General features: G+C 41.6%; 1 protein-coding gene across 3 annotated transcripts in view; it reads left to right on the top strand.

Moving 5' to 3' along the window:
- Nucleotides 1-13,125, top strand: part of KCNB1 (potassium voltage-gated channel subfamily B member 1) — a 134,491-nt gene extending 121,366 nt beyond the window's left edge. For all 3 annotated transcript variants that reach the window (XM_032993644.2, XM_032993643.2, XM_042800828.1), the window contains exon 3: nucleotides 2,481-13,125. In XM_032993644.2, the coding sequence (XP_032849535.1) occupies nucleotides 2,481-4,502 (2,022 nt within the window). In that variant the 3' untranslated portion in view covers nucleotides 4,503-13,125. The remainder of the gene's footprint in view (nucleotides 1-2,480) is intronic.
- The last annotated feature ends 1,149 nt before the right edge of the window (nucleotides 13,126-14,274 follow it).

Raw genomic sequence — 14,274 nt, 5'->3', positions numbered from 1 at the left:
GGTATTTCGAAACAAACAACTATGCAGAAGAAGTTAACATCTAAATTTCTCACCACTTTGAAGCCATCAATTCAAGCACTTTTTCCTGTGTCACTCTCTGCTTCTCTTCATCCCATGGTTCCTCCTGCTTTTTTTTGCATCCCCCGGGTCTTTCCCACAGCTTCTTTGGCTCATTAACCTGAGAAATCTCTCAACAAGGCAAAACCACCATTGCACAAGTTGTTGTGGGGTTGTTTGTATTTCAGCAGCAAATTTGTGATAGAGAAAGGCAGCAAGGAAGAGGCAAAAGATTTGCTAGCACTGTGAGGGTGCACAGCTAACAACAAACATCCTTTTAGGCAAACTGTTTAAAAAGGAAAAGGAATCTTCCCAGCATTTTTCCTGGCAAGAATTTAGTAACTGAAAGTGAGGCTATTCTAAAATTCCCAGTACCAGAACATTGCATAGGGGAGGCTATTTACACCATTCACTTCTTCCATTTAATTCAATTTAGGTAATGAAACCAGAGTGTTTAATGGAGCTAATTTTTGTTTCTAGTCAAATCTCATTCTTCAGATTAAATTACTAGGTCTGCAGTGTCATGTACAAATTAAAGTTACATAGTACATTCTAGTGAGTTAAAAAGTAAAGGGTTTTATTACATTGATTAGGAAGGGATTTTCTTAACAGCAAGTGGATTTTAAAACACTTGTTGAAATCAAAGTTTAAGAATTGAAACTTTTGCCTTAAATTTGGACTTTTTGAAGGTATATGGGCTTTTCTCATAAAACCATACCTTAAGTTTGCTATATGAATTTAAGTCAAGTGAAGCTTCCAGCCTTTGTAGATCATTTCTGCCTTTCAGCTTTGGAGGTGTGGGTCTTCTTGAGAAGACTACAGTGTTTCTGAACCATATTGGATCTGCATGTTTCTCCTACAGCAGCAAGGTTTGTTCGGCTGTAGTGACTGTTTAGGGTTAAATGCTCAAAAGTCTAGTATTTCCTAACTGGTAGGATGTCTGTTCTGGGTTTGGCTGAAAAGAATTCCTGCAAGAATTTCTTTCTCCAGTACCCCAGGTGGTAACTGTGGTTATTCTGGTATTGTGAGGCTGGCTGAGCAAGGTCACTGTGAGGAAGCCTAAAATCTAGTTATTTTGGGCAAGGAAGAGTGTGTCAGATTTGCAATTCTTGATGCAGAACTCTTGTCATACATTTTATATTTCATTGCATCTAATCATCATGTACCTACGCTGTAATTGATTTCATGCTGCTTTTCTATCAAGCAGGAGAAAAGCAAGCATAAGGGACCAGCTTACACTGAAATGAATACATAAAACATTAGTCACATATACGTGTGTTTTGAAATCATTGCTGTATTTTGGCAGTAACCTAAGAAACTAGATATAATCCCACCCAATTAACAAACTAGAGAAAGAATTCTCTAGTAGAATAAAACACTCCTCAGCTTGTCTGTCAGCTCTAAAACCTCCTTAAAATGGCTTTAAAAGAAGATGTAATTAGGGAAAACTGGAAAGTATAACATTAATGTCTATATAAAACAGGTATGGAAGGACAGCCTGACTACACTATCTGAAAGCTGCAAATATACTAATCTTGCACTTCATGCTTCCAGGCTCTGCACAGAGTCGGTGGCCCAGGATCTGATCAGATATGTGTGGGTTTTTAGAGAGGCTGCTCACCACAGACCCTTCTCCTCTCATTGCACTCTTTAGCCCAAAGCTGGTTTCTGATAATGGATGAGCTCTCCAGTGGTTGGGCCTGCCCTGCCTTGACTATCTCACTGTTGTGCAGTTTGCTTTGCCTGGACAAGTTTGCTCTTTCCCCTGGTTGTGATAAGGAGCTAGGACTGCCAGTCAGTCACATGCAGAGTAGCTCAGAGCTCAAAATGTTTTAGAAAGCTTGGTAAAGTTTTCATGTATTTTACAACAGTCGAGTTTCAAATTAGAGATGAGCCAATAAAAAAAAAAAGTGCATTACTTGTACGCTTATGTATAGTAGAATTGTACACATATCTCTGTAATTAGCCATAGGCACCCCAAATTATAGATGTAACCGTGCATTAAATGGAGGAGATCACTGATCTAATCTTGCATTCGCAACTGCATTCCTTCTTGCTTAGATTTCAGAGCCTGTTGTCCAGATGGGCTTTGCTGGGCACCTAATTAGTAGTTAATCAAAAGCTTCTGCTGTGAACTGCTTCACAGCCCTCCTGGCATCCTAGCTGCTTGGTACACATTCCTTGACTACATAGAAATGAAGGCACAAGAGTTGAAGTAGGTGTTTTATCTCCTTTATGCATCTGACATAACTAAAGCAGCTTCCAAAATAAAATCACCTCAGGATGCATTGTTTATCTGACTTCTGTGTACTAAAAGCAAAAATATTCTTAAAATGTGTAAGTGGAAATACAGCCATGTGTTAATGGCAATGATAGCATAATATATTCTGAGATAAACTCACTGTTTTCTCTTTCCTTTCCAGATTTTGGCAATCATTTCCATCATGTTTATTGTACTATCTACAATTGCCTTGTCCCTTAACACACTTCCTGAACTACAAGGCATGGATGAATTTGGGCAGACCACAGATAATCCCCAACTTGCCCACGTGGAAGCGGTGTGCATTGCATGGTTTACAATGGAATACCTCTTGCGGTTCCTATCCTCGCCTAAGAAATGGAAGTTTTTCAAAGGTCCACTGAATGCTATTGACTTGCTAGCTATATTACCGTACTATGTCACTATCTTCCTCACAGAATCCAATAAAAGTGTACTTCAGTTCCAAAACGTACGACGAGTTGTCCAAATATTTCGGATTATGAGGATACTCCGGATTCTAAAGCTTGCCCGGCACTCAACGGGTTTACAGTCCTTGGGGTTTACACTGAGAAGGAGTTACAATGAGCTTGGATTACTCATCTTATTTTTGGCCATGGGTATTATGATCTTTTCCAGTTTAGTGTTTTTTGCAGAAAAGGATGAGGATGATACAAAATTCAAGAGCATCCCAGCTTCTTTCTGGTGGGCAACAATCACCATGACAACAGTAGGCTACGGAGACATCTACCCCAAAACACTTTTAGGTAAAATAGTAGGAGGACTGTGCTGCATTGCTGGAGTGCTGGTGATTGCTCTTCCCATCCCAATTATTGTCAATAACTTCTCTGAGTTCTACAAAGAGCAGAAGAGGCAGGAGAAAGCCATTAAGCGCAGGGAAGCTCTTGAAAGAGCAAAAAGGAATGGCAGTATTGTTTCCATGAACATGAAGGATGCATTTGCCCGTAGTATAGAACTCATGGACATTGTGGTTGAAAAGAATGGAGAAAGCATAGCCAAAAAGGATAAAGTTCAGGACAATCATTTATCTCCCAGCAAATGGAAATGGACCAAGAGAACGCTCTCTGAAACTAGCTCTAGTAAATCTTTTGAAACTAAGGAACAAGGATCTCCAGAAAAAGCCAGGTCGTCTTCAAGTCCCCAGCACCTGAATGTCCAACAGCTAGAGGACATGTATAACAAAATGGCAAAGACACAGTCCCAGCCAAACCTTAACACTAAAGAATCGAGTCAACCTGGAAAGCAAAAGGAAGAGCTAGAAATGGAAACGCTTCCCGGCCCTATGGTACCCTTGCTGACAACTCGCACAGATGGGATCATTGACATGAGGAGTATGTCCAGCATTGACAGCTTCATAAGCTGCGCTGCAGAGTTCCCTGACTCCGGGAGGTTTTCCCACAGCCCCCTCGCTACCCTTCCCTGCAAAGGTGGCATTAACGTGATTCAGGAGCAGAGCAGGCCAGAGGGGAGTAGTGCCAGATTTGTGGAAATGAACCCAAGCTCCGAAGGCAGCCACCATTCTGCTTTTTTCATAGAAAGTCCCAAAAGCTCCATAAAGGCCAGTAACCCTTTAAAACTAAGATCTCTGAAAGTCAACTTCATGGAAGAAGACACCAGCACATTAGTACCAGCATCAAATGTACTGAGAATATATCCAGACCCTCTCAAGAGCCGGGGAGCTGTTGCTGCTGCCACAGATACTTCCTTACTCTCTGACAGATCTCTCATGAGCCCAGAAACCTCGATCTACACAACAGCAAGTGCGAGAACACCCCCAAAGTCACCAGAGACGCAGACAGCCATAGCTTTCAACTTCCATGATGCTGGTATACACAAATATATAGATGCTGACACTGATGATGAAGGTCAGCTGCTTTATGATTCAAGTCCACCCGGAAATGTGAGTCCTAAGTACAATGTTACAAACAGTGGCTATCTAAAGCAAAAGGACAATATTTATAGAACAGAGAAGAACCATCTAGAAGCTGCTGCTTTACCCACATCCCCTAAGCTGATAGGGCAAAACTGCATTTACTCTATGGAAGGTATCACTGGAAGAACCCAGGGCAATCAGGAGACTGTCAGACTAGAAAATCACATTTCCCCAGAAGTCCATGTATTACCAGGCAGTGGAGGACATGCTAACACACATGATCAAAGCATCTGAGATGGGCTCCAAGACAACTTACTGAAAGTTTAAAGGAATGTCTTTACAGTCAACATAAAAAAAAAAAGAGCTTCTGCATGGCATGAACTTGGCTGAAACAAGCCACCTGTTTCTAAAAGTCTGGGGGAGGTCCAGTGTGGGTTTGTGAAAATGTCCTTCTCTGAAACAACTCTAAAGACGTTGCCCACATCAGTCAAAAATAAGGATTGCAAATCATGATCACACATTGATCTCCTTTCATGTTGTCCAGTGAAGCCAATGTGACCAAATATCCATCCATTCCCCTTGAACGCTAGAGCTCCTTTTGGAAATATTAACATCTGATTTGCATTAGTTCCATAAAGGATGCCAAGGCAGCCAGATTTGAACTCTGGAATAAATTGCTGGGGTTGGTATAAAGCTATCAAAAACACAGTGCTCACTGCTTCAGGGCAGCTGTTCCCCATCTACAGCTTTCTCTGATGGATATTATGTCTAAAGGTAACAGGGAACACTTGCATTATTGGAAAATCCAAGTGAAAAACACTTAAAACAAATAGCAGTCTAGGGAAACCAATTATTAAAATGCTCTGTATGTGTTTAACAATACGATATCCTGTAGGACCTGACGTTTTCTTTTGAAACATCAGCAGGGTGAGTTGCACCACTTGTATCTAATTCCAAACATCCCCTAGGACATAGTGAAACTTGCACTTACCCTCTGCTAAAAATCGATACCTGCCCCAGGGCCAGCGCGTGGCCCTCAGGGGACGCACAGCCCACGCTGGGAAGGTGTGAAGGAGCCATGCAGAAGCAGGACTCTCCGGAGGCATCGCAGCCAGACCCCCTTCCCGGTACCGGGGAGCGTAGGGCTGGAAGGAGAGCTCAGCTCTCGCCCTACCCTTCCGCAGAAGGGAGCTGCTCGCTGCCCTGCCCCGCGGGGACGGCCGAGCGCGGCGCTGATGCTGCGGCTGGCCCCTGCGGTAGGTGCCGGGGGTACCGGGACGGCTCCCCGGGCCTCCCCTTCCCGCCCGCACGCCGACTCCAGGCGTCAGCCAAAGTCTCGCCCCCGGCGTAGGAGAGGAACCAGTCGGTGTGAAGCTTTTTGCGCCTGAGCGGCGCAGCGAAAGATATGCAAGCGTTACATAAATATGCAAAAAGAGGGATTCGTTAGCGACCCGCCCCAGGCCTGGCTGTGCTCTCTCTCGCAAGGAGGTCGGGCAGGAGCGGCTCCTGCAGAGTTGCGGTGTGAAGCGGCTGCGAGAGACAGGAGAATCAGGCCTGATGTTTTAATAACATCCAGTCATTTTTAAGCGAAACGAGAAAAAAAAAAAAAAAAAAAGAAAAAAAAAGATCTGACCATTTTAAATGAACAGAACTAGCAGCCACCAGCCTAGGTTTTTAAAATATTATTGTTTCAATAAAGTTACGTCACATTGTGTAGGAAATAATTTGTCTTTGGTTTTTAATCTTGGGGGGGAAAAGCACTTTACGTTGACTTTTTGTTGTTGTTGTTGTTGCGATGCTGGAGTAGGATAGCAGAGTGTAACAATCAAGCACTTTAACCAAGCACTATTTTAATTTGTGCCTCCTGTCGTGACCGTGATTTGTTACACGCCTGTAGCAAGTCACAACCTGTCCTGTGATAACTGTGATGGTAATCTCTTATGTTGTTCTCTGTTTCTACTGTAAAACTCAATTGTAAATAACTCTGTCAATGAGCGTTTCCTGGCCTATTTCTGAGTACCTGCGGGGGCATGTAACAATCTGCATGCAGCAGGTCCAGGGACGTGCTGAGACATGGGACGCGGGAGCGGAGGTGCACAGGCGGGAAGAAGACCCCGAGCCGCTTGAGTCCGCTGCGTTTTGTTCCTTCCTATTGTAAAAAAAAAAAAAAAAAAGCTGTTGGTTAGTCCTGAATGTAAATGTCTGTCCGTCCAAGCTGTACAGTACTTCTGTCTGTAATCCGTAATAGTGAATGCAGCATGTACGGACAAAAGCAATAAGCACATATATGTTTTAGGAACTATTATGGGTTACAATGATAGCTTTGTTAGGTCTCTCCTTGGCACAAAACTGTACATGTGTTGGAGTTAACTCTGCTCTGCTCAGCCGACCCCATCCCCGGGCGGTGGGACGCAGCCCGAGGTACCCGCTCAGAAGTCGCCCTTGCGTCCCAGCAAGGCAAGACCCTGGGGAAGGCACGAGTAAGACCTGAGCCACCACCTCACGAATTAGCCCGCCGGCAGCGACAGAGACCTCGAGCCATGCCAAGAGTGATGCGGGAGGTACACAAAATAAGTCCAAGGCACCTACGCGTGCAAATGATACTCTGCAGAGTATTTACGCAGGGCCAATTCCTGAGGTTCGTCGGCTTTTACTCTGCCTTCACTCAGACAAAACCGCCGTTCCTCTGAGTGGGCTCTGCCTGGTGAAGGACTTTAGGATTTGGCCATAGTAAATACAAGTGTACTTAGAGGAACCGATGTATTGCTGAGATACTAGTTAAGATTGAGTCATCACAAAAAAGTAAAGTGACTTTCCAGCAGATAAGCTTTAAATACCGATTTATTCTGTGGCTTTCCGAGGCCACAGAGCGGCAACGAGAAATCTTAAAGAGAACAGTCTTAACATAATCTCTATGTTTCAGTGAACATTCATGTCTGCCATCAGCACAAATGTAAAAAGAAGAAAAATCAGGGAAAATTTTTTTGATAAAGTAAGTAATAGTGATTTCCAAGTTAAATATTTTTAGAGCTGATGCTTTCATGTGGAAAAAAAGTCATATTTTACATATCACTAAAGTGAACGTATTTAAATATAGCCATATAGTGTAGTATTTACCACACTCTCATCCAAATTGATGTATTTGGTTTATAGATGGCACTGACAAAAATGTATAGATCAACAATTCTGTCATTTTTTAACTGATAATCAACTGGTGCAACTCTCCTTGTAACCAAAGGCCCTCTGTCTGCCTTGTGTGATCACTCACGACACACACCTTATGTCATCTATTTAGTCCTACCTTTAAAGTAGCATTTTATTGAGTCACTTTTGAAAGCCAAATTCAAAAGTATCATTAAAAATCTACCTTTTAAGTCTGAATAGCCAAAGTCCTATAGATTTCTTATAGAAAGCAAATAATTTAAAATTAAGCATATAATATGCTTGAAGAGCATTTCTTTCTTATTTGTGTATGAAGATGTAGCTCTCATTTTGTGCCCAGTTAAAAAGGAAATATGTTTAATTTATTTTAATGAAATAAAGTCTGAATATGAAGTATGTATCTATATATGTGTGTGTGTGCATAATACACATATATATAATGTAAGCACTGGGAAATCTACTCTAACATAAAGCTATGGTAGACTAAATCTGTACTCATTACAAAAGGAAAGGCAGTGCTTTGAAAACGTAATGCTCACCAAATCCTATAGACACAAGAAAGACAATTTCATTTTATAGTTTGTTTGATACATGTTTCTCAAAGCTCGTAACAGTTGGGGAAAATATGCAATATGTCTTGCATTGAGCTAAAGCGTGAAGTTCAATCACTGATATTTGGCATTCAGGTCTGCAAATTTACTGTGCATCATGTATCAAGCAAGCTGACAGAGTTTCACCTGCTGCTGCAGAAGACATCATATCTGAAAGGACTATGTGTGTGTGATGTCTGTGCTTGCTTGTATCTTACGCCATCAACATCATTTTTAATACATACATATATAAATATTTATAGAGAGAGAATATATATATATATATGCGCGGAAGGAATGGGTGCAGCTTTCTTAAGCAGGAGGCAAAGATCCTTTGAGTTTTAGCCTTGAACAGAGGAAAACAGCAGTCACATTGCAGTAGATTTCTCAGTGCCTTTTCTTAGAAACTTCACCTAAGCACACTTATGGGGAAAAAAAAAAAAAAAAAAAAAGAAGCAAAAGAGTCTCCTGTGAAATCCACATTTTTCTGAAAAGTTCAAGAGTCAATAAAGGTAGAAGAAGGAAAAAAAAAAAAAAAAAAGAGGAAAAGAAAACCCGCAGAACGCACATTCCTTTCCTGAACATGCTGTGTGTCAAATGCCGGGGAATATCTGTCTGTGCAAGTCACGCAGAAACACATCTGAGGTGGTCGGTTTCTTTGGCAACTATGGCTGTGATAAACTGTAGCCTTTTCTTCCCTTGCAGCTAATAAGATACACATTTCTAAGGAAAACAGTATTCTCTTCTGTAAAATTGTAATGTATTGTTAATATTTGTACCTATTGTATATTTATGTCTTGACAGAATTATGACTGGTACAGTTTATAGTAAATAACAAGGGTATTTAAAACTCATCGCAAAGGCAAGGTTCTAAAGCCAAGTTCTCTCTCTGTCGGTAAGCTCCACATAACATGATCTCCAATAGTTTTTAACACCTCATTTTAAAGCAAATAGTAGAATTACTGAATAAAAAGTAACCAAGTGATGGAGACCATGTGGCACTGATGCCCTCCTACGCAGCTCAGTCAGGAGCAAGAGGGGGAGGTGGGCTTCCCCAGCGACTCCAAATTAGCTCCAACTTCTTCATGTCTGGTCAGTCACTTCTGCTTACAGTAATCAGACTGAACAAGTGTTACCTTAGGTTGCTTTAGGATCACCCACTTGGGGAGAATATGGCTTTAAATAGTTCTTTAATAAAGTACAGATGTTCTAGTTACCTCTGTACCTTCTGTTTGCCATTGTGTTGGCTTTATAAGTATCTGATGTATGGAACAGTCATGTGACTTTCATGCATTCCAGAGTAGTCTATTTTTCTGTTCAGATTTAAAAAAAAATTATATATATATAAAAATATAAATATATATCTGTATTTTTAGCAAATTTATAATAGGGCGATCAAGTCAGATTTCTTCTTTTTGTATTACAGAATAATATATTAGATGCTTTCTTGGTGTTCATTTACATAGCTGACCCCCTAACCTTTTTGTTGTCGTTATTTTCTTTTGTCCTGAAAAAGACTTGCAACATCCCTCCTGGAAGTGCGTCTGCGAAAGGTCACTGAGTTTGTCTTATGTTGTCATGTTTTCATATTTTCCTGTTTGTGGTACGTTAAAATAACCGGGGGCTGGCTATGGAAACTAAGATGTTCCTTCTGAGAAACACAGAGTGGGCCAGATTCTCAGTTATGGCAGTGTAAATGTGAGCAAACACACTGGCCTCAGTGTTAGCTACAGCCTGGACATCAGTGTTTTCCCAGATTTACATCGATTAAGCTGAGAGCATAAACAAGAGACGTGATTTGAATCTGACTGTCCTAATAATTATGATGGTGTTTGGATAAACATAAAAATTCAGGTTCTTACTTTAAGGCGGTGACCTGACGATGCTCAGGCAAAGCTGCCACCTTTGAGGGAGCTTTTCCTGCATTAAACCAGAAGGGTCAAGACTCATTTCCCACTGGGTTTTGGAATTTCTGTTTTCAGTCCCAGACAACATCAGGAAAGGAGAAAAAACTATGGGGGGAATGAAAAAATATAGAGAAAGGGAGTGGATTTGGATTTGTTTATGATAAAGTCCACCCATGTACCTGCTTACTTAATGATCTTTCTTGCTCCTTTATAGCTGTACCATGACACAAATTGAATAAAAAGTCCATGAGATAAATATGGATCCTGAAGCTATCTCATGGCCTCTTGAAGTCTAGCATGAGAATGAGCTTTGGACCAGCTCTGTAGCTCTGCACAAATATTTCCTTTTGAATCTGCCCAGCAGTCTGGTCAGTGGCCATGTTTTTTCCAAAATTGGAGTTTTGGTCTTGTTTCCTTTTGTTTGCTTGTGTGATTTTCTTATATGCCCACCAGACTAGCCAATAAACCTGAAACAGAATTAATGTGGGAAAACATGTGTTTCAGAAAGTCCAGTTACCACCCAAATAAACAGAATACCAGCAGACACAGTTCTGCATGTGATTATGTATCAGCAAGATCCATTTACACACAAAGGTATTAAAATGGAAATTAAATTAGAGCAATTAATGCAATAGCCTGCTATATCTATCATCAACAATCACATAAATCCCTTCAAAAGGTACCTTCCATATCAGTAAGTTTGTTTGAGCATTGTCAACAAAACCATAGAAAGCTTCTAGTCAGTCCAGTCTTAAATTTGCCCCTGCAGGTAGCCCTCCTACACCGTGACAGAAACAACCCAAATACTAACCAGCCCTTCAAAGAAGAAATGTTTATTTTCCAGCATGTGTTTCACACCCTCTGCTGATGAGATTTAGGCTCTTGCACTGAAACTTTGTCTTGGCCAGACAAAAGGAACCTTATGAAAACTGAAAGTCTGCATCCGGGGTGTGTATCCCCTTTGTTGCTGGTATTACCGAAGCCACAAATAAGTGTCCTTTGACACCAATGGTAGGGTGCCACAAGTGTTCATATCTGTAAATACTACTCAGAATTTTGCTTTGCTTGATTCTGGCTTCATCGCACAAGAACTTTTCAGTCTACAGGCTTAGAAGAGAAAGCTTCATTTTTCTTTCTAACTAGAAATAATACTACTGATATTCTGTAGGACTGAACAAGGATTAACCTTTGACATTTTTTAAAGGGTCTTTTCAAGGCTGTAGCAACACTACCTTCAAAAATTAATAGTCACGCTGGGCTCAGTTCAAAGACCCACCCAGGCTAGAGCCTAGTGGAAGCGAGGGAGCCAAATTTGCATGAAATGCCAAATTCTTTGCTGCTGTAAGTAAAAGCCCATTGAGGTCAATGGAGCTGTGCCCCATTTAGCCCAGTAAAGAATTTGGACCCATATCTCTAAAAGCTAATGAAAAACTAAAAGCTCTGTATGACCTCAGGGATGGAGGTGTCTGACTACAACACCTACGAGGAAACCAGTGGGGTGAGGGAATGGGAAACAGACAGGCCAGTGAAAGCCTGAGAAAGGAGGGAAACCTTCAGGCAAGAGGATGACAATGACATCATCCCAATCTTGACTGAGCACCTCTTCAAGTTAGCTCACACTTTGCGGGCTTGATGCCACAAGCAGCATCCCAGACTCACAGGTGACTGTCCCCACAGCAGGACCACAAACTCAACCACACAGTTCCACATTCTGAGCCCCCAGTCCATGGACTTGCTGATGCTGGGAGGATACTACCGGCAGATGGGCCATCGGTTACCTTTGATTGTGTCACAACCTCTGGTAATCTACATTTAAGATCATTTTAGGATTCATCTGTTATTCTTTACTCTCTGTATTTCATTTAGGAGCTCTGCCCATTATGCCTCTTCTTCCTGTTGTGTTTCGCTGCCTCTAAGTACCACTAGCCACATGTTGGCTCATCCAGGCACTGGGATTCATTTTATTTATATCAGCTTTGCTGGCTTGTGGCAAAGACAGAGAACATTTTTTTTTCCTCATTCTTTCTGGGTTTTTGGTGGTGGGTGCAGAAAATTGCTTTTGCATTGAGCCATTCCCCACTGGTGTGTTTGGGGGGAGCGGCATCTCCATGTTATTTTGAAGCCATGATATTGCAATCAGAAAGACCAGCCACAGCTACCAACCAAATTCACTTTCCAACTAGATTAGCATTTGAAAAATACACCCCAATTTACTGCAGCAGAATTCTGCTTTTCTAATCAGGCCAGTGAAACAGTTCCTGAATGGGGAGAAAACACTTACTGAGGCACTGCTGAAGTGCTGTTTACTAATGACTCCGTGCCCACGTAAGGATGCCAGGGCAGTTTATTGCTGTGCTGCACATGGCAGCTGCTCAGCATTTCACAGGGCTGGGGACCAGCCTCAGGTCTTCCTTCTCCCAAAGCACAGGATGGCTGCTGGGCCTGCAGAGCCGCCCAAGAGCCCCGGGCAAGGGCTTCCCAGTGACCTCTCCAAAGGGCAGCAGTGAGCATCCACAGTCCTTGATAAGCAAGTCCCAGATAAGCAAGCTGTGGTGTTCCCTTTAAAAGAAAAATGTGATATTTAACAACAAATTAAAACTGGAAAAATGTACGTTTCCTGTGGCTTTGCTAGTACATGTAGATTGAATTGATTTTGTATGTGGAAATTAAAGCCAACTGTGACCGAGCTTGAGAAAGAGCAAAATATGACAGGTTTCTCCATTGCCTTGCACTTCAGTTATTTTTTTTAACCTGTGCAATGGGGAAGCAGTGGGGAATCCAGTTCAGCGTGTCTGTAATGAAGGGCAGTGCTTCATGCCTCTGTCCAACAGCCCATCAGATCCTGCACATCTTGTACAATCTCTTCATTGGGTTATATTGGATCGACCCAAGCGGCAATGCATCAACAGGTGTTTTCTCCCCTTTTAAGTAATGTTTCAATACCCTGACACTTCGGGGTGATTACAGCAACATTAGCCATATACTAGTGTACTGAGAGTCTTACATTTTTTGTAACTTTGATTTAGTCATTCTTTGTTGAAGTTTATTGACCTCTCCAATTGTTTCCGTAAACAAACTATGAAAAAAAAAATAAAAATCAGTGTCTTTATATGCATGTAGTAGTATGAAACTGTGATCAATGTGTGACATTCAGAAACTGTACTGTCTTGTAAAATATGTCCAAATGTCTAAGGATTTTAAAGCAATGGTCCCTTACTACAGACTACAGAAATAAATAAAAGGTATGGATAAACCAAAGCCTTTATTTGCTCTGTTTCATGGTCATATATACTGGCCAAAAATATAACTACCTTCAGCTGGCACTGAGTTTCTGCTTTAGCTCATTGCAGTTGACAGCAGGTTTAGACATATGTTATTTGCTCACGGGTAAGGCCGTGATTCAGGAAAGCAGTGCCGAGCCTGACACCTCCTGTTTTAAGTCTGACGGTTTCAGTGCATAAACCTGTGGGCTTCAGCCCTCACCGTACATGGACAGAATCTACCTGCACCTCCTGTAGCCACAACTGGGCTCAGGGACCGGGGCATGTCCCAGCTTCTCTGTACATAGACCAGGGATGTGCAGCACACGGGGATATCCCTGTCACACACCCAGCGCCTGGAAACCCGCATCCTGATCATGCGATCGTGCAGATGCAGAACCAGACGCAGATGGGAGAACAGCCGAGGTTTGGAGACAAAGAGCTTTGGGTGTGAAAACTAGACAAACAGACTGCTTTTTCTGCAGGTTTTGAGGCAAAAACTTGGGCTTTCTGCTAGAGCCACTGTGGTTTTCTTCTCCATTAGATTAAGCAGTGGGTTGGTTAAATTATGCAAGTCATCAGAGCAACAGTAATTCAAACTGCTCAGGAATATTTACTTTGAGTTGATTACATCAACATTTTTTTATACTGAAGTGCAGTTTCTGTAAGTCTTCAGAACTCTAATCTGAACACCCTGATTTATGTCAATGTTAATTTATGGCCATTTAAAAATGTGAAAATAGCAAATAAGCACAAATTTCTACCCAGACCAACTGCTTGCTCGTGCAGTTCTGCACTCCATGAACACTTACAGGTTCCTGCACGTACAAATCAAATGAAAGTGCACAGTTCTACAATGCACAAGTGGACAAATCTCACGGAAGTCCATGCATAGCATTTTAATAGCTTGTTTCTGCATTTACTAGTTTTAATTTTCAGTTTAGTAAGATCTTTTTTAGAAAAATCTAAATCAACAGTTGAGTTTCATAACAAGCAGTGACAATGACATCTAATAAGATTAAGTCACTGAACTTGAAGGGAAGTTTACAAATGAAGAACTAGAAAGTGGAGAAATTCCTACAACATATGTCTTCCTCTTCCACTTTCTGCTAATGAGTTTTCTTGTTATTTGCCTGCCAGCCTGAGC

Source organism: Tyto alba, unplaced genomic scaffold, assembly GCF_018691265.1.
Source record: "Tyto alba isolate M040663 unplaced genomic scaffold, T.alba_DEE_v4.0 Super-Scaffold_33, whole genome shotgun sequence".
NCBI lineage: Eukaryota > Metazoa > Chordata > Aves > Strigiformes > Tytonidae > Tyto > Tyto alba.
The sequence above is the reverse complement of the archived record's forward strand: the minus strand, read 5'-3'. Positions and strand labels throughout refer to the sequence as shown.